The sequence below is a fragment of the Cervus elaphus genome, chromosome 15 (genome assembly GCF_910594005.1).
Source record: "Cervus elaphus chromosome 15, mCerEla1.1, whole genome shotgun sequence".
Lineage (NCBI taxonomy): Eukaryota > Metazoa > Chordata > Mammalia > Artiodactyla > Cervidae > Cervus > Cervus elaphus.
The window spans coordinates 53,985,909-54,007,407 of NC_057829.1; the positions used below are offsets into that span (position 1 = coordinate 53,985,909).

The 21,499-nt window shown below is 38.9% G+C and overlaps 1 protein-coding gene across 2 annotated transcripts in view; it reads left to right on the forward strand.

Annotated features, from left to right (window-relative positions):
• Positions 1 to 4,217: 4,217 nt before the first annotated feature.
• LIPM (lipase family member M) overlaps positions 4,218 to 21,499 on the forward strand; it is a 36,473-nt gene continuing 19,191 nt past the window's right edge. The window contains exons 1-2 of one of the 2 annotated variants that reach the window (XM_043926680.1): positions 4,218 to 4,233; positions 17,317 to 17,489. In XM_043926680.1, coding sequence (XP_043782615.1) covers positions 17,343 to 17,489 — 147 coding nt within the window. In that variant the 5' untranslated portion in view covers positions 4,218 to 4,233; positions 17,317 to 17,342. Of the gene's footprint in view, positions 4,234 to 17,171; positions 17,490 to 21,499 lie in introns of those variants that run through there. The other variant, XM_043926679.1, reaches the window with a different exon arrangement.

Genomic DNA, 21,499 nt, shown 5'->3' on the forward strand with positions numbered 1-21,499 from the left:
CTCCATCAGCTCACATGGAACATTATTAAAGGTTACATGGAAATTCATCAATAGAGATTATGATGAAGTAGGATTTTTTTGTAATAATTACACACAGTATTGTAGAAAATATTGTACAAATATCAGTTTAAACTTTATACAAATGTCATTTGTACCTACAAGATAAATTATCTTTGAACCAGAATTATTGGTTAAAAGAGAATGTAGAATTACAATTTGAGTTAATTCCTTGTCTCTGGTGGCTCAGCAGTACAGAATCCGCTTCCCACTGCAGGAGATGCAGGTTCGATCCCTGGGTCAGGAAGATCCCCTGCAAAAAGAAATGGCAACTGACTCCAGTACTCTTGCCTGGGAAATCCCATGGACAGAGGAACCTGGCGGGCTACAGTTCATGGGGTCACAAAGAGTCAGACACAACTTAGCGACTAAACAACAACAGCTCAACCAAAGCTGAATTTTATGCTGATGCCATCACTAACATGTATAGGGACCTAAGGGGAAATGTCAGTTCTCTAAAAGCTTCCACTGACTTAACTAGACAATTCTCTGCCCATGATTACAAAACATTGATGTGATTCTCATTACATTTTAGAGTTCTGTGTGATTTAAGTGCTTTGGGGTAGAATGCAAACAGATTGTTGGTATTTTTGATAGGTTAAGAAATACTTGTCCTAGCCAATGTCAACATGTAACAGGACTTTAGTCCCATTAAAACTTCAGTCACTTTTAAAATAAAACAAACAAAAATCTCATCAGTATCATCATACCTCCCACAGAGCCAACCCAAATACAAATAATAATGATGAAAATAGTATGGTTCAGTTCAGTTCATTTGCTCAGTCAGCTCTGGCTCTGTGTAACCCCATGAATCGCAGCACGCCAAACCTCCCTGTCCATCACCAACTCTCGGAGTTACCCAAACTCGTGTCCATTGAGTCGGTGATGCCATCCAAACATCTCATCTTCTGTTGTCCCCTTCTCCTCCTGCCCTCAATCTTTGCCAGCATCAGTTCAGCTCAGTTCAGTCACTCAGTCAGGTCCGACTTTTTGTAACCCCATGAACTGCAGCATGCCAGGCCTCCCTGTCCATCACCAACTCCCAGAGTCCACACAAATCCATGTCCATCGAGTCGGTGATGCCATCCAACCATCTCATCTTCTGTTGTCCCCTTCTCCGTCTGCCCTCAATCTTTACCAGCATCAGGGTCTTCTCAAATGAGTCAGCTCTTTGCATCAGGTGGCCAAAGTACTGGAGTTTCAGCTTCAACATCAGTCCCTCCAATGAATACACAAGGCTGATCTCCTTTAGGATGGACTGGTTGGATCTCCTTGCAGTCCAAGGGTCTCTCAAGAGTCTTCTCCAACACCACAGTTCAAAAGCATCAATTCTTCAGTGCTCAGCTTTCTTTACAGTCCAACTCTCATATCCATACATGACCACTGGAAAAACCATAGCTTTGACTAGACGGACCTTTGTTGACAAAGTAATGTCTCTGCTTTTTAATATGCTGTCTAGGTTGGTCATAACTTCAGAGTTTTCTGCAGTTTATTGTGATCCACACAGTCAAAGGCTTTGGCATAGTCTATAAAGGAGAAATAGATGTTTTTCTGGAACTCTCTTGCTTTTTTGATGATCCAGCGGATGTTGGCAATTTGATTTCTGGTTCCTCTGCTTTTCTAAAACCAGCTTGAACATCTGGAAGTTCACGGTTCACATATTGCTGAAACCTGGCTTGGAGAATTTTGAGCATTACTTTACTAGCGTGTGAGATGAGTGCAATTGTGCGGTACAATCACTAAAAGCATTATATAAAGTATGGGGCTTTCCAGGTGGCGCTAGTGGTAAAGAATCCACCTGCCAATGCAGGAGGTGCCAGAGACACAGGTTTGACCCCTGGATCAGGAAGATCCCCTGGAGGAGGGCATGGAAACCCACCCCAGTATTCTTACCAGGAGAATCCCATGGACGGAGTAGACTGACAGGCTACAGTCCACGGAGCTGCAAAGAGTCAGACATGATGGAAGCTACTTAGCATGCACTGTGAGGCTGTCACGGCTAATGCCATGACAGGCAGCCTAGATTAGGAGTAGGCCTGATTTCCCAGGGTAACATAATTATCAGGCCACCTGGAGCCAGCCAATCAACATGTGCCTAGCAAGAAAAAGGGAACCTATCAGGGGAAAGCTGAAAGCCCACGAAGGATTGGGCCAACAAAAATTGCCTTGCAACTGTGTAACCAATCCATTTGCACCAACTACCTACTGTGTAACCAATCCGCTTGCGCCAACTACCTGCTGCTTACATTTGAATAATTGTACCCAATAAATACCCGAGAGAACTGGGGCTCGGGGCCTTTTCGTCCTCACAGCCTTGGTGAGGGCGGGAGGCCCTGGCTCGAGTCAGTAATAAATTCCCCTATTGCAAGTTGCATTGTCTCGAGGAGTCTTCTTTCCCGATCGGGGATTCGGACTACGGGCAGAACATGCACAGCATGCACATATAAAGTATACATAAAAGCACCAGGGATTTTTTGTGTGCCAACTGTTCTCCTAACCAAACCAGTTCTCAGCTGAACTGAAAGTTAATTTGTTTGGAATCCTATGTGCCCTCCATAAGCTTCATCAAAGTTAGCTAACATTCCTCATTCACAATATTTGCCCCATCTGTATGTCACCTTTAGTGCTACTTATTTAAAAGCCTCAAAATCAATTTGCCTATTTAATTAAATAACTTTTTAAACTAAACTTCCTATAATTACTGTAAATGAGAGGGGAAAATATTATTTGCTAAAATTTGAGGATAACCAGAAACATAATATGGCTTCCCTGGTGGGTCAGCAGTAAAGGAGACACCTGCAATGCAGGAGATGGCAGGAGACTTGGGTTCAATCCCTGGGTCAAGAAGATCCCCTGGAGGAGAGCATGACAACCCACTCCAGTATTGCTGGGAAAATCCTGTGGACAGAGGAGCTTGGTGGGTTACAGTCCATGGGATCACATAGAGTCAGACTGCGCATGCATAAACATAGCAACAGTGAAAAGGAGATGATTGAGAATAAAACTGATTACTATTCAGGACACTTGAGTTTCGGAACTGCCTTGTTTTCGTTCAATATGGGCTCTTCGTTTGAAAGAGAAGTTAACAAGTGTTAGAAAAAGAGCCATAAACCAAATTTATACTTTCTTCTTGATGCACTCAAAAGAGCGAAAGAAATTATATAGAGAGAATATGGTAGGATGAATAATGTGAATAATGCCCCCCACCCCCTGCTGAAAGATGTCCATGTCCTAATCCCAGAAACCTGTGAAGATGTTACCTTATATATCAAGAGAAAATTTAGAGATGTGATTAAGTTAAGATACTTGAGGTAGAGAGTTTATTCTAGGTTATCTGCATAGGTCCAATGTAATCACAAGGGTCCTTATAAGAGGGAGGCAAGAAGATCAAAGTCAAAAAAGGGATCTATGAAAATGGAACAACCAGAACTGATGTGATACACCAGGAGCCAAGGAATGCAGGAAGTCTCTAGAATCAGGAAAAGGCAGGGAAGTCTCCAGAAAGAATACAACCGGATCAACCCCTCCAACTTAGATTTCTAACCTTCAGACTATAAGAGAATAAACTTATATGATGAACTTCCCTGGCAGCTCAGATGGAAAAAATTTGCCTGCAATGAAGGATTCCTGGGTACAATCCCTGGGTGGGGAGATCCCCTGGAGGAAGGCATGGCAACTCACTCCAGTATTCTTGCCTCGAGAAATCCTGTGGACAGAGGAGCCTGGCAGGCTACAGTCCATGGGGTCTAAAAGAGTCAGACACAACTGAGCAACTAAGAGCAGGACAGGTTTGTGGTAATTTGTTACAGAAGCAATAGGAAACTAATACAGAGACTAATTCTCATATCAAGTGATACAACATTATTTAATACCATGCACATATATCAGCTAAAATCTTCCATAGCCCAGTCTTGTACATTTGCACTTGGGGAAAACTGCCTAATGAATTCCACCAGGGCGTCAGAGAAAAGGGTAGCCACAGATAAAAGCAACTGCAGAAGAATTTAGGCCTGAGGCAGTGAGGCTGGTTACTAGAACGAGGGCCGATTATAGGGTAAGAAGCTTTGTGTGGTCGGTATACTGCTTGCTCTTCTACTTCAACCTCCCTTTATACTGCAGTGTCTGAGCTGAGGAGACAGCATTCCAGAACCTTCAGCGAATGGACGTTGTGCTGAGGTAGGTCACAGCTATAGTTCTTCTTGCTCCTAAATGACACTGCCTTTCTATTAGATTAAAATAGGCTTGGGAATGTTTTCTCAAGTTTGAAAAAAATAACTGTGTTCTTGTATCATTGCAAAAGTAAAATTTGTTGACAGACATTTTTTTAAACATAGAGAAAAGCTAACAAAAAAATTAATAAATAACCAGTAACTGAACTCCCTCCCCAGAGAAAACTCCTTTTTAATATTTTGATAGATTTTTCTCTGGCCCCATTTCTCCTCATGTCTGCTTATAACTTAAAAAATAGCCAATAAATACTGTGTAGTAGCCTTCATTCTTCCCCATTAAAACAAAAACATGTTTGCATTAGCTATGATAAAACATTTATAATATTTTTGTAGTAACAGAATAGTATTGGGTTGAAAGGATAAAGTAGAATTTCTGTAACCATTTCACTCATGTGGCTATTTTTGCTGTTTCCAACTTTTCACCCTGCTCCTTGAAAATATTTTTGTTCACTATTGCTGGTTCCTGGAAATAAATTTCTGAATTAAGAATAATTTTTAATACTTATTGCCAGATTTCCCATCAGAGAGTTATAAAAATTTATATTGGGAAAAAATCTCTTTTAAAGAGAATGAATTGCACATTTAGGTAAATAAAAGAAGAAAATAAGTGATAACCTTTTGGGAAGAAAGAGAAAGAAAAACTTTTTTATTTCATATTTTGTATTATAAGCAAGAGAATATGCTTGTCTTTCTCCTCACTTGACTATCTACTGGAGAAAGAAGAGGGCAGAAAAAGATGCTCTGGAACTTCTTAAAGGGGAAAAAATAAATAAGGAAATTTTTTAAGGGTATTTAGATGAATTTATAAAAACTTCTGGGCTTCGTAGGTGGCACTAGTGGTAAAGAACCCACCTGCCAATGCAGGAGGCTCAAGAGATGCAGTTTTGATCTCTGGGCTGGGAAGATCCCTGGAGGAGGGCATGGCAACCCTCTCCAGTACTCTTGCCTGGAGAATTCCATGGACAGAAGAGCCTGGCAGGCCACAGTCCACAGGGTCACAAAGAGTCAGACACAACTGAAGCCACTTGGCATGCCACACATAAACACGTTCAGAGTCAGTGTTTTCAGGTTCCAGAAATGTGTTGCAGATGGACAATCCCCAGTAGGGCAAAATGTGGAAAGTCTTTTAAAAGTCTTTGCCTGTTTCAGAAAAGGTTTGTGCAAGGTACACACACAGCTAATAATAAATTTGATATTTTCATTGCTACAGGCAACCAGATTATGTAGCCTTAAAGTAAATTTCTACTTTGGCTGTCCACACGGGTTATTAGATGGAGAACTTCCAAATTCCTTGCTTGCTAGGTGCTGTCATGGCAAAGCCCATGACACCCGGAGGAGCCTGGCCAGTCCAACTGGCTTTGCCTAAACCTCATACAGCAAACTCTGCCAGCTAAAGAGCATGGCTTGTTGTTGGGGTTGCCCGTTCCAGGTTCTATGTATATATTAAAGTATGAGGTAGAGAATTTCCAAGTAATCAGCCTTATTTCCAGTCTTCTCCACCTCAAGCCTGGCAAATTGAACATAATCCTAGAAATAAGGTTAAGAACAATAAATAACAACTTATTAGGTAGCCTCTGAGTACCAGGCATCATGCTGTGCACCTCACACACATATTTTGCTTAAACTTTACAATAATGATGCAAAAAAGGTGTTATTATTGCTATCAATTTATAGGTAAGAAGAAAGGAAATCAGAAAATTGTCCAGGGGTCCATAGTTGGTGAGAGGCAGAGTTGGAATTTAAACCCAGGGCTGTTGGATTCCACTACCGTTGACTGGCCCTTCCAGGTGGGACTCTCTGCAAGGTGCCCCTGTGACCTGAGGCTTCAGTTGGTGTTTCTAGGCTTCATAACCAAACCTACACATTCTCACACTTACCCCTTCAATGGCCCTGAAAAAAAAAAAATGTTTAAAGCAACTCAATCACAGCTAGAGTCTTTTATGATCCTCAATTATACCATCCTTCATTAGGTTATAGTATAGATTTGAAAGAGCAGAAAAAAATTGTTTTTCTTCTATGTCTTTAAGGGCATTGTTTTAAAATTGTTTACATGAAGTTTCTGGATTTGTTATTGTTTGTTTTGATATATTTCATTTGTTCTGTATTAATGTGATTAAGAATAGGCTATATATTCCCTGTTGGAAAGATATACCAGAATTTTTTTTGTCAATTTATTGCAAATTTTCTGGTTTTTGACATGTTCTTCAAAAAATCATTTTGATAATTAATATAATGAATCTATTAAAAGCTGAAAAATTGGGAATGCCAAGATTTAAAGAATTCAAGATAACTTTCCCCTTATTGTTAAATGTACTTAAGAAAATTCTTTCACTATTGTTGAAGCAATTTTTGAAATTCAGCCCTGTCATTGCTGTTTTCAGAGCTGTTTTATCTCTGGGACTGGGTAGCCATAAATGCTAAACATCTCAATAAACCATGGAAAGTTTAGTTGATCAGACTATTTGCAAGATGTCCCAATGGGTGTACTTAGGTGATCCATGGTGTTTTCTACCTAGCATCATTCAGACCAAATCTTCATGCTCTTGTTCCCTAGGCTTTACTATAATTTTTAAGTGCAGTCCAGTTTTATGATAATTAATGTTTAAATCAACCTTGAGATGAAAGGAAGCTAGTAAACTATCATTAGCTGTCATTTTTGTTTCTTCAACCCTATGATTTCTCCTTACACATTTTAAAAACTCAAAGAAATTGTGAGTCATTATGAATCATCATTTTACTACATTTTTTATGCTGGTGAGTACAAGGAAAATCTTTAGCCCTGGAAGCCCCCAGTCTTATCTCACTATCTGGAACCAAATTCATCTCTGGGGAAGGAACAAGGCTGGAACAATTTGCTGCACAGAGATTAAAGTTTCTCCTCCTGCAGGCAGGATGTCTGTGAGTGCTGCAAGACAGCGACCCCCAAACCCCAGTCTTCCTCAGACAAACTGGTTCATGTGATAAAAATACTGATGCCTGGACCCCAAGCCCAGATACCCTGCTTCAATTGGTTTACGGTGGGAACTGAAACCAGCCTCATCAATCAAATGATTCTCAGTCTGATTTTCTTGCATATGAGAGGTGACATTAGGTTTGAAAACTTGGTCCCCACCTGATCCAGTAAAAGCCAGTGCTTTGAAATGAACACACAGTCAATATGTGTATTTGTCATCCAGAGGATAAAACATGGTGTTCTACAGTTGGTGAGCATAAAAAAAATATATTTTAGTTATGAGAATAGGGAACATTGCATAGAAATGACAATGAGAAAAGGTCTTTTGTTTTTCTTGCCTGCAAAACAGGTACTAAATCGTGGTGACAAGCTCATTTGCAAAACAACTCTCAGAGGATTTGTCAACAGATACAAAGCAACAATAGTTTTAAATGCTGATTTTAAAAATATGTTCACACACCTTTTCTAAGCAGGACTCTTTTCAGGCTTATATTCATATACTGCGATGACTCTGTGGGCTTCCCACGTGGCTCATTGGTAAAGAATCTGCCTGCCAATGCAGAAGATGCAGATTTGATCTCTGACTCAAGAAGATCCCCCCTGGAAAAGGATATGGCAACCCACAGCATTCTTATCTGGGAAATCCAATGGAAAGAGGAGCCTGATAGGCTACAGTCCATGGAGTTGCTAAGTCTGATGTGACTTAGCAACTAAACAGCACTGTGATGACTCTAGGCCAAGATTTCTCAACCTCAGCATTATTGACAGTTGGGGTTGGGATATTCTTTGGGGATCACCCTGTGCACTCACTGTCAGATGCTTAGCAGCATCCCTGGCCTCTACCACTAGAGTAAGATTCCTACAGTGGTGACATCCAAAATTGTCTCTAGACACTGCCAAAGCTTCCTTGCGAGATGAAATCATTACCCTCTGACAAGAATTGCTCTAGGAAAATCATGCTAAGCTTAGAAGCTTCAGGATTTTGTGATATAAGGTGAAAGAGTAAGAGTGGCTTTTATAGTAGTGGAATCAGAGAAGACTATATGATAATTGATACTGGGTAAATTAAATAACTATTTAGAAAAAAATACACATTAAATATATCTACTCATACTGAAAAGTAAATTTCAAATGGTTCAGAGTTCTAAGAAAAAAATATTGTGAAAATATTGAAAAGAATATGAAATATGTTGAAATTCAGAAAATCCAGAAACCCAAAGTGAAGACCTCAAGAGACTTAACTCACAATATCTTCTACATGATGAATTAATAACTAAAGAAAGGTACTGCAATTGAAAATTTTAAAAGAGAAAATATGTGTAATATACATAAAAAACTGATGACCAATATTCATAGAAAATGAAAAGCCCAGACAAATTGAAAAACACAGAGAAAACAAGCTAATAATTTGCAAAAGCAATTCATAAAAAAAATCAAATAGCCAAAGCATTTTAAAAGTCTCATTTTCATGGAATTGATATATATATACACATACTACTATATATAAGATAGATAACTAGTAATAGCACAGAGAACTCTATTCAATATGCTGTAATGGTCTATGTGGGAAAAGAATATATTTAAAAAAAGAATGGCTATTTGTATATGTGTAACTGATTCGTGTTGTTGTACACCTGAAACTAACACAACACTGTAAGTCAACTATACTCCAATAAAAAGATTTTTTAATTTATATAAATGATACTGCATTATGGACAAAAAAGATGGCATTTATTATTTTCACCCAAAAAAGAACAAGTATACTAATTGTGTTCAAAAATTTTATATCCATACTAAATTTTCTCTCCTTAGTTATAGATGCATTAAATCTACCGTGATGATAGAAAAAAAAAAAAAGCCTCAGTTTCATTATAACTTAAGCCAATGGAGGAGTTCCCTGGTGGTGGCCCAGTGATTAGGACTCAGTGCCAAGGGTCTGGGCTCAATCCCTGGTCAGGGAACCAAGGTCCCATAAACTGTGTAATGTGGCCAAAAAAGAAAAAGAAAGAAAAAAAATGCAAACTAAAATTACAATGAGATGTCTTGATCCCTTCATACTGGCAAAATTAAAAAGATATACAAGGTGCAGAATGGATAAAGGAAGATGTGGAGAAACAATCATGTTCATGTCCTGTTAGGAGAACTTAACGTTAATTTGGTCTCTTGAAGGCAACTAAGCAGTAGCTATGGAAATGTAGATAGTGTACTTTGACCCAGTATTTACATCTATAAATCTTTTCTATAAAAATACTCTCATATGTGCTCGCTATAGATATACATATATATATATATATATATATGTATATACATACAAGGGTAATTGCATGGTATTATTTATAATAACAAAACATTACAAACAAGCTGTAAGCCATCAACAAGGAATATTTGGCACAACACTATCTTGATACATACAATGTCAGTCAGTTCAGTCGCTCAGTCATGTCCAACTCTTTGCAACCCCATGGACTGCAGTATGCCAGGCTTCCCTGTTCATCACCAATTCCTGGAGCTTGCTCAAATTCATGTCCGTCTAGTTGGCAATGCCATCCAGCCATAAAAGGTAGCTTTATGCAACATTTACATTGAATGAGATAATTTAAAATATTGACGTGAAAAAACCTTTTATATGACAGAGACTCCCAGAGCTGTATATAAATATGTAAATATACACGTGTATGTAAATAAATTTGTTTATTCATGTAAATAATGTTATGTGTATGTATAATTATCAACATAACTATGCATATGTGTAAACTTATAAAAAGTGTCTTAAAATATACACATCAAATGATCAGTAGGAATTAATTCCAGGAAGAAAAGCAGGATGTACATCTCATCCTATGTGTTTCACAGTGTTTTAAGTTTCACCACAAATATGTATTGTGCATACTATATAATTTTTAAATTAAAGTGATAAGATTGAATGAAATGATTTCAGAAATGTGCAATTTTGGCTCTAACAACCTATGCCTTAATTCTGATTTAGAAAGAAATTTGAAAACAAGCCACTAAGCTTGAGTCCATGTCACAGAATCCTTCAAGGAAAAGAAAAAGAGACAGGAAAGACAGTTCCCTAAGCAGATACTCCATGCTTATTCAATTTGCATACATTTCCCCATTTATCCTACTAGCATCTCATTTTTACTGAGACTCTGAGAGATTGAGAGGTTTAACAAATATCACAGGGCCATGTGATTTCCCTAGTGGTCCATTGGTTAAGATTCCAAGCTTTCACTGAAGGAGGTGAAGGTTCAATCCCTGTTCAGGGAACTAGATCCCACATGACAAATGGATGAATGGTGTGGCCAAAAAAATAAAAAATATCACAGGACCAGGACCAAACGGAGTTGGGACTTACACTTGGACCAGTCTGTGGGGAATAAAATTGCTGCTTTCTTTATCAGATATCTCATAGTTTCACTAGTTGATGAAGAAATTCTGGTTTACCTTACAAATATCAAATCAGAGCGCAGAGGGCCACAACTCCACCGGAGAACCACTGTGCGCCCCTAATTGGGCCGGCTCTTGCTGCCTCCCTAGCCCCCACCACCACCTGAACGTCTGCAATCAGTCCCAGCCACTACACAGGCACCAGCAGCTGGCCCCCTCAGCCAGCTGTGTGCTCAGCCTCCTCTCCAGACACCACTGTTGCCTGTCTCAGTCCGTAACTGCTGGACCTACAGGCGCTCCAGGCACTTTTTGAGGGCTCTGAAAGGCCATGCAGTCACAGCGGAGTGCAACACTGCAACACTCACCCGGGATCACGCAGTTGTCCATGCTATGGATCCTAGCAACCTGAGCCCAAGAGACGTCATTCCTCACACATTCCGCACACGCCTGCCCTTGGTGCCCTACACAACTAGCTCTGAGGTCATGGCACACCTCAGCATGTCCCCACTCACAGTAAAAGTCTTCCTTTACCAAAATCAGATCATGAAGTCTGGAAGAGATGACTGTCTCCAAATACAGACACCAATACAAGGCTTTAGGGGTCATGAAGAATGAGGGATACAGTAAACCTCCAGTAACTCCCCCAAAGAAATGGAGACCCAGGAATTCCCCAACAACAATTATAAATAATTGCTCTAAGGATACTCAGCCAAAGGAGAACACAAATAAATAACTGAATGGTATTGAGAAAACAATATGGGATCTCCCAGGGGCTCCAGCGGTTAAGAATCTACCTTCCAATTCAGGGGACTCAGATTTGATCCCTCACCAAGGAACTAATATCCCACATGCTGTGAGGCAACTGAACCCACATCAGAGCTAGAGAAGCCCATGCACTACAGTGAAGACTCAGAACAGCCAAAAAATAGAATGAAGAAAGAGAGAAAACAAGAATAAAATGATAACTTCAACAAGGAGATAGAAAACATTAAAAAAGCAAACAGAAATTTTGGAGCTGAAACAGAAACAATGTACACATCACTGGAGTCCTGGAAAACAAAGAGAAATTCCCAAACCTGGGACAAATTTGGAGGCATCTCACCTCAAAATTTTTATTCCAAATGACCTTCTCCAAGACATGTTAAAACTGTAACAAGAAAACAATAGAAAAGATTGATAAAGCAATGAATTAATTTTTTGAGTAGAAAATCAAAATTGACCAACTTTTACTAGACTAAAAAAAATGGAGAGATAACTCAATAAATTCATCTAGAAATTTAAAAAGGCAACACTATAGCTGGTACCACAGAAATACAAAGGATTCAATGAAACCAATATGAACAATTACATGTCAACAAATTGGATAACCTAGAAGAAAGGGATAAGTTCCAAGAAACATGATGTTAATGGACTGGTACTGTAGATTCTCAAATTCTCTAGAACTTCATCAGTTGATAAGTTTAGGGTATGAATATGTATGAACTCACCTAAACAGATTATACCTTCTATAATACCAACAACCTCAATATTGTACCATTACTTTTAAACCTTCTAATTTTCCTTGTGCGTAAGTATAAACCTAAGTACATTCTGCTGTTTAAATAATGTTTAAAATATTTTCCCCAAAATTAAAAAAAAATTTAGATGTTTGTTTATTTGGATGTGCCAGATCTTAGTTGCAGCCCTCAGAATCTTCTATCTTCTTTGAGGCATGAGGGATCTTCAGTTATAGCATGTAGGATCTAGTTCCCTAACCAGGGATCAAGCCCAGCCTCCCTGCATTTGTAGTGCAGAGTCAGCCATTGGACCAACAGGGAAGTCCCTCTAAATTTTTTTAAAGTTAACTACAACTAATTTTAGAGTTTAATAGCTTTATTTTAAAATAAAACAATTTATAAGAAAAGAATCATCACATATTGATTCATGCAGCTGAGAGATACTTGGATCTTGTGCATGCTCAGTCATATCCGACTCTTTGTGACCCAGGGACTGTAGCCCACAAGGCTCCTCTGTCCATGGGATTCTCCAGGGAGGAATACTGGAGTGGGTTGCCATGCCCTCCTCCAGGGGATCTTCCCAACTCAAGAATCAAACCCTTGTCTCTTGTGTCTCCTGCATTGGCAGGTGGATTCTTTACCATTGTACCACCCGGGATTAACGCAACTGAGAGATAGTGATTGACCTCAAAATGAGAATTATACATTTTCAGCTATGTCTGACAAATGGGAGGGCAGATAAACCAAAAGAGCATTTGCCAGGTGGCCCAGAGTCTGTTGTGAGATAACTCACATTGAAAGAATGAGTAGGGTATCCGTTTGCACAAGAGCTTTGGTCATTTGATCATAGCGTGATCCTGACAAGAGCACTGACTTGGGCCTTCAGGCGCATTTCGTGGTATAGCCTTCACTGGACTTGGGGTCTTGGATCATAGAACCTGAATGAATAATTTTAATAAAACTCTACTCAACTTTGGGGGAAAGCAGTGCTTGAGAGCCCTTTAAATTGCAACTCAAATAGAAGAAAGGAATTCGCTCCTGGTGTTCTGTTTTTTACACTCTTATGTTACTGGCATGTGTGTGTGTTTGTGGGGTGTAAGGGGGTTCTGTTTTGTTTAACTAATCATTTTCATAATTTTTACACATAGAACATCTATAGGTAATCACCTTCTATTCGCTTTTTTCTTAGTTTTTCCTTAACCTGTCTCCTATTTGACCTGTTGCTTTTTATATAATTTTGATATTTAATTGATTTATAGGTTGTATACACTAGGGGGAATGTATTTCCTTAGTTTCAAGGTGTCAGGGTACTTCATATCATCCTTCCTTATGTGTTGAGATGGTAAAAAAAAAAAAAAAAAAAAGGTATTTAAAAAGATCAGAGTTCCTTGATGGAAACCTCTAAAGATAAACCTCTCAAAATAAACAGTTCCAAGTGGGAGGTCACATTGGCTCATTTTGTGATGCTGCTGATACTTTCCATGAGCTGTGGATTGCTCAGGTGTTAAGGGCATTCTTAAAATTCTGCAGTGGAGAATAATTATAATTATTTCACATTTGTTCAAAATGCAGCTCTTTGAGCTGGACTTTGCCTGTCACTTTCTTGCTTCCAAAATGACGGTTGTGAGCTCATAAAGTAACCCAAGAATTTGATAAGCTGAATTGAACTCTGTCTTCTCTACATTATGCTCATACAAAGGAGGGAACAGTTTCTAAAGGTTGAAAAAGAGGTAGTGTTGGGGGAAAGTGGTCCCACTACCAAAAACATTGGGTTTTCTTTCCAAAACGAATCAGTTTTTGGTATCAATTCTTTCATTTATAAGTCTATACAGTATTCACATGTATATTATGTGAGAGTTGATCTTATCTGAATATATTGGAACAATGGAAGATACATCCCAAATTTATAATGAGAGTCATTTTGAGTTTTAAAGTTATTGAGAGTCATTCTGAGTTTTAAAACTAGAGAGAACTTTTAAAGAGACAATTCATAGAGTTTGATATAATTGCTTTTGATAGTAGATGCAATTTTGTCCTTCAGTGGGGAACATTGAAATGCTACATTTTTTCCCCATGTATTAATAATCCTCAATGATGAATTAAAACACCTAAATTTTATTTCTGACCTTGCCACAGTCTAGCTAGGTAATGTTGGGCAAGGCTTTTTAGCATATTTTCCCAAATGAAAATGACAGGGCCGAATGAGAGTCTGTTTCCTTCTGACTGTATTACTCTTTGAAAATTAGTTTACAGTGTTGTGTTATTTTCAAGTGTACAGCAAAGTGGACTGTTCAAATGGACAGTCAACAAAGTGGATTCAGATTTTTCGATTCTTTTCCAGATTCTTTTCCATTTTAGATAATTACAAGATAGTGAAGATAGCATTCTGTGCTATACAGTAGGTCCTTGCTGTTTACCTATTTTATATATAGTTGTGTGTATATGGGGCTTCCCCAGTAGCTCAGTGGTAAAAAAAAAAAAAAAAAAAAAAAATCCATTTGCAGTGCAGGAGACAGGAGTTCAATCCTTGGGATGGGGAGATCCCCAGAGGAGGGCATGGTTACCCACTCCAGGATTCTTGCCTGGAGAATATCATGGACAGAGGAGCCTGGTGGGCTGTAGTCCATAGGGTCACAGAGTCAGACACAACTGAAGTGACTTAGCATGCACCCAGTGTGTATATATCTGGCTGAATGACATTTTAAAATCCTAAAGTGTCAACAGTGGGAACCCAAGTTCTTTTCCAAAATTTTATTCTGCATAACTTCAGCGTGAGCTCAGTGGGCACTGAGGACTTGGGCTCTGCGGCGCTGGGCACCTACTCTCCGCTCTCTTCAGTTCAGTTCAGTCGCTCAGTCGTGTCTGACTCTGCAACCCCACGGACCACAGAACGCCAGGCCTCCCTGCCCATCACCAACTCCCGGAGTTTACGCAAACTCATGTCTGTTGAGTCGTTGATGCCATCCAACCATTTCATCCTCTGTCGTCCCCTTCTCCTCCTGCTCTCAATTTTTCCCAGCATCAGGGTCTTTTCGAATGAGTCAGCTCTTCACATCAGGTAGCCAAAGTATTGGCGTTTCAGCTTCAGTGTCAGTCCTTCCAATGAACACCCAGGTCTGATCTTCAGGATGGACTGGTTGGATCTCCTTGCTGTCCAAGGGACTCTCGAGAGTCTTCTCCAACACCACAGTTCAAAAGCATCAATTCTTCAGTGCTCATCTTTCTTTATAGTCCAACTTTCACATCCATATATGACTACTGGAAAAACCATAGCTTTGACTAGATGGACCTTTGCTGGCAAAGTAGTGTCTCTGCTTTTTAATATGCTATCTAGGTTTGTCATAACTTTCCTTTCAAGGAAATTTAATGGCTGAAAATTTAATTTCATAGCTGCAATCACCATCTGCAGTGATTTTGGAGCCTAAAAAAATGAAGTCTCTCACTGTTTCCAGTTTTATAATCTATTGGCTCTCTTAAAATAGGTCAAAGCATACTCTTAGCACACATCAGCTCTTTAGTGGTGGAGATGTTGAGATTGGTACAGATAAGAGCTGCAAGCTCACTTTTTCATGTCTATGCCATGCAGCCCAGAGTGGGTGAGGTTGAAAGTATGGGTGGGTATTTACTCACAGACTCACCATTCCTGTTTCAGCTTTAGTTGCTTCACCAACCACATTCCAAAAGTCTCTCATTTCGTGTGGCTGCTGGTACCTCAGTTCTGAAGATTTGATGTAAAAGCAGAGAAATATTTTACTTTAAACAGTATTTTTTCTTAAATTCTAACACATTCTTTACTTAAAATGACAGTAAGACTATTCTGATTTGCTTAAATATTAGTCGGCCAAGGCATTGCTCAAACAGTTGATTAAACTGAGACATTCAGTTCATGAAAATAACTAGCCTGCAACTCACTTTAGTTATTGCAGATGATTTAATTAACAGGTGTCCATCAAATTAATCTCTCAGCTATTAACTAGTGATTACAACCCCAAATAAAACTTGTCATCTATTTAGTTGAGCTAGCTAGAAATGATCTAAACATGGAGGATTCAGTCTTTCAATCAATGTTTTTACCCATCACTGAAAATAGAAAATATCCTAAAAATTTTTCCACATTTTAAGTAAAAATGCTTATCACTACATTGACCTTCAACCAAAGGACAGTGATCACTAAAGTCCTAGAATGTGACTCTAAATTAGGGTTATAAAGTTTTCTGCAGACTTCATATCTTTCTACTTAAAAAAAGAAAGGTAAGATAAATAAGAAAAAGTTCATTTGTACTTTTTTTTCAGTTTCCACATATAAGTGATATCATATACTTGTCTTATCTATGAAACAGAAAGACAGATGCAGAAAATAAACTTATGGTTACAAAGGGGTAAAGGGAAAGAAATTGGAATATTGGTATTAATGTATACACATTACTATACATAAATATAAAATAGATAACTAATAAGGGCCTACTGTATAACACAGGGAATTCTACTCAATACTCTGTAATGACCAATATGGAGGGAAAAATCTAAAAAAGAGGGGATATATGTATATGTATAACAGATCCACTTTGCTGTACATCTGAAACTAACACAACACTATAAATCAACTTTATTCCAATAAAAAAAATTTTTTAAAGAACTAGGTAAAAAGAAAATGATGCTTCCTTCCTATGTTCATTTTGGGCTTCCCTGATGGCTCAGTGGTAAAGAATCTGCCTGCAATGCAGGAGACCTGGGTTCGATCCCTGGTTTGGGAAGATCCCTGGGAGGAGGGCATGACAGCCCACTCCAGTATTCTTGCCTGGAGAATCTCCGTGGACAGAGGAGCTTGGTGGGCTACAGTCCTTGGGGTCAAAAAGAGTCAGACACAACTGAGTGGCTAAGCACAACAAGGTTCATATTACCTGATGGTGAACAGAGATTTTTATGGGTTGCATCAAATGCACTTAATTGCAGGTTGCATCAGAGAAAGTTCTTTCTACACACCAATTCATGTGATGGAATGGGAGGAGCCAGATGGTATTGGGACATTCTGGATGAGGTGTCTATTCTACTTCATGTTCTTTCATTCCTATCAACCAAGCTTATTTATATGCTTTGGAATTTGGAGAAGAAATTATAGCTGGCAAACATGTGAAAGAGTTTTTAAACCTAGAGGTTCTTCTGATTTTAGCATCATTTGTTATATTACCAGGAAGAGATAAATGCAGATGTTGGACCATGCCAAAAATCTTGTCAAAAAAATGGATTGTTTCATACAGAAACGAGATGTGGCTTCTGATCCTGGTGGCGCATTTGTTCCAGAGGAATGTGAATTCAGGACATATGCCAACTATCACTGTGGACCCAGAAGCATTCATGAATATTGTAAGTTGGGATTTTCCATATTTTGGGGGAAAGGAAGTACCTTACATGCTTATTGCTTACAACTGTGTATTATCTGCACTATATATCATATTTATATGTGGTGGTGATTTTTGCTAGTAGAGCATAGTTGTAAATTAACATATTGTCCTGAAAAGAACACTAAGCTGGGTGTGAGTGGATATGGGTTCACCTCAAACAGTTTCAGTAAATTCAAGCAAATAATTAAATCCCTTTGAGCTTCAAATGCAATTTAACTTTCTCTTGAATTCTTAGGTTCATCCTATGAACAGTTAAATCATTGCAGTGTCTTGGGTCAAGCTCAGAGCTATCATTATTTCCATATCATCTGTGCTAATTATATTCCTCTTCTTTTTCCAATATTAAAAAGATGTTAGACCTCCTTTCTTACTCTCAGGACAGCCCTTTTTAGTAACATTTTGTGCCATTCTAATCTATTTAATTCTAGTTTGAACTGGTAACTCTTTAACCGGCAGTAAAAGGACCCTTATGAATGCTAAAGAGGTCTTCCTGTCAGTAAAATTCATGAATGATGTGACCTCTCTAGGCATCCCCAGAATATTTTTATGGCTTTTGCTCACATTCTTAGCTGAATTTTAATAACATTCATGGTATAGTAATGCTTATCCCACAGCAGACATTGTGATGAAAGCTGAAAAGATATTATTTCATCTTCACTGTCCTATGCTATAGATATGACCATCCTCATTTTTCCAATCCAAGAACTGAGATGAAAGAAGTTAAGCAACTCAAATCAGGCCATATCCTTGGTAGGTGGTAGAACTAGAATTCAAATCCAGACCTGCCAGAACACACAACTCATAATTGTAACCACTCTGCAACAAATCCTCCCAGGGAAGAAGAGGCTGCCTCCCACTGAGTAAGGTGATTCTCTTATGGAGCAGTAATGTTCATGCTCCATAGCTTTATCATAGACTTAATATATCTTAATACAGATTTAAGAAGCTTTTTACAGAAACTTCCTTGAATGAATTCTAAAACTCTGAATAGGCTATCAACACATTCTGAATCTACACACATGCAAATACTGGGAATGGGTTGCCATTTCCTTCTCTAGGGGATCTTCCCCACCGAGGGATCAAACTCTACTTTCCTACATTGCAGGTGGATTCTTTACCACTAAGCCATCAGGGAAGCCATATAAATTAGTACTCGGAAGCACTTCTATTCTACTTCATTTAATTTATATGGGAGATTATAAGAATTTTCTATCTTACTTTGCCTCTCCATGTACAATTCTCCATGCAGAGTCCAATTTAATGGATTTTAGTCTTAGGGCTCCTGAAGCCCGAGTGTTGTGTAGGTGCTGGGCACACCCAGTGGTTGAGGCCCAGAGAGATTGGCTATATCTACAACTAAAGAGATTCTCTTCACTCAACAACCCAGAAGAATCTGTATGGGAACTTCTAAGGGCCAGAAGGATGTCTCCTAAGGATCTGGCTCAGTGGTAAAGAATATGCCTGCCTCAGGAGACCCAGTAACATGGGTTCAATTCCTGTATTGGAAAGATCCCCTGGAGAAGGAAATGGCTACCCACTCCATAGTTCTTGCCTGGAAGCTGTCATGGACAGAGGAGCCTGGCAGGCTACAGTTCTTGGGGTTGTAAATAATCAGACATGACTAAGTGTCTGAGCATATACACACAACTAATTCATATGGATAAAATTTATCCTATATTTTGGTATACAACTTGCCTCACTCAAGTATTCTTCCAGCTAGTGTTAATTGAGCACCTGTTAGGCCTCAATACTGGGCTAAGCACCAAAGTTACAGAGAGATCTAAGCATATCAAAGCCCTGAGTTCATGGAGTTAACAATCCAGCAGAGAAGACAGACACTCAGTTACTAACCACAAGAGCAGTGAAATCAAAAAATAAAATAAAAAATGGAGAACTTAAGAACTTTTTCTGAAGAAAGATTTCTTAACCTGAATTCTGAAAGCTGAATAGGAGTTACTTGAAGGGGTGGAGGTGATTTTTAATTGCAGTAGTAGCTAATGCTCGTTACGTCCCTACTATGTACCAGTCAATCTTGTTGGTGTCATATGTGAATTATCTTTTTACATTCTTTGCAATAATCCCAGAGAATACAAACTATTGCACATGCATGTGTGGGTGCTCAGTTGTGTTTGGCTCTTTGAGATCCCACAGTCTATAGCCTTCCAGGCTCCTCTGTCCATGGGATTGTCCCAGCAAGAAAATGGAGTGGGTTGCCATTTCCTTCACCAGGGGATATCTTCCTGACTCAGGGATCAAATCTGCATCTCCTGCGTCTCCTGCATTGCAGGCAGATTCTTTACCACTGAGGCACCTGGGAAGCCTGAATAAACTATTGGTGTACCTAATTTATGAACAAATAAACTGAGCAATAGGGACAGATTAACTAAATTTCCTAAGATCACACAGTTTATGTATTAGTGCAAGTGTCAGGATTTTAAAACTCAAGCAGTGGGACCCCACAGCGTTTCTCTTAACTACTATGCCCTTTTATCCTTTATACTACACTGGTCACTTTGCACCTGGCTTTCTCCTCTCCTGTTCCTTTAAAACCAGCAGCTAATAGGAATAAATCCCTCCTTCTCTAAGTAATGACAATGGGCACAAACAGGATACTTAGGAGACTTGGCAGCTTTATATTCTACAAATGCATTGGAATTACCTGATTCCTAACCTGAAGTGGGTCAGTGTTGGTCCTTTAATGGACCAGAACCTGGTGGTCCGGAGTCGACGATGAGAAAGTGAAAGAAGGAAAGAGGCTAATATTCCCTGGGTTATGTAGCTGGCTTTCATGCTCCAGGGAATCAGCCAGAAATAGAGAGAGAAAGAAAGAAAGACAGACAGACTGACATGCAGACCAAAGCTCTGATGGAGCAAAGGTGTTTTAATCAACATGGTGTGGGCATACGTACTGTCTTACAAGGTAGTTATTCTCAGCAAAGATAAAGATTAAAATTCCAGACTTACAAAACACAAGGCGATCCCTATTAAAGAGAGAAGAGGGTACTTATCACCATAATGAGAAACTAACAAAGGAAATGCCTGGATTCCTCAGCCCTGGGAAAGGCGTGCCTCTCCTCTTAATTCCTGAGGAATTAATAAGGGCCAAAGGTTTCCTGACAGATCCAAAACAGCACACAGCAAGCCTCCTGTTAAATGCTTCCTGACAATTCCTCCTATTTTATTATATTTGTAAAAAAAAAAAAAAGGTCCTGGCCAAATGAGTTTGGTTAGTATTAATCAACCTTATAGAAAGGCGATGATAAACAACAAATATAATTGTCAAGACAATCACCAAAGTTACAGTTCCAGACCCGATTCTGCGGGTAATACTTTGAAACCATCCTCGTGGGTCTAGCCCAGATAATTTGTTCAGCTAAAGTTTCCAAATTAGTGGAAGAGGGCAGACATTTAGAAAAAGTTTCAAAGATTTTCTTTTGCAGTAACTGTATATTCAGAGAGGCATTATCATGTAAATGAAATTTGATTTATTCCCAGTTGTAGGTACTATGATTGAATTCAACAAAAGTAACACAAAATTGGCAATTAATACAAGTTACAGAATGTAAAGTCTTATTAAATTGTAAATTTCCTATAGCCATAACAAAAGGAAGAGGGACACAAGCCTGTATAAAATATGACTGATTATAGCGAAAGAAATAGTTACTACGACCACGACTGGTCTCTGTGAAATGTCTAGTCCAAGTTTCAAGTTCTTCGGTGCTGGCAGCAAGTTTCCCGATGTCCCATTGTTTAGGCCCAATTTGTTTATCGAGGACAATTCGAGGAGGAGGGGGGGATGCCTTTCCACCGTCAAGCCAGCCAAGAAGTCCTTTGTCATGGTAATGTTTCAACATAGTGTTAGTAACCTTTTACATAATGTTTTTTGTTCTTTCCCTAACTCTTTCCCTAAAGTTTCAGTAGTAAACATGGTTCACAGACAGAAAAGGGGCAGCAATGTCTGAAAGTCTTCTT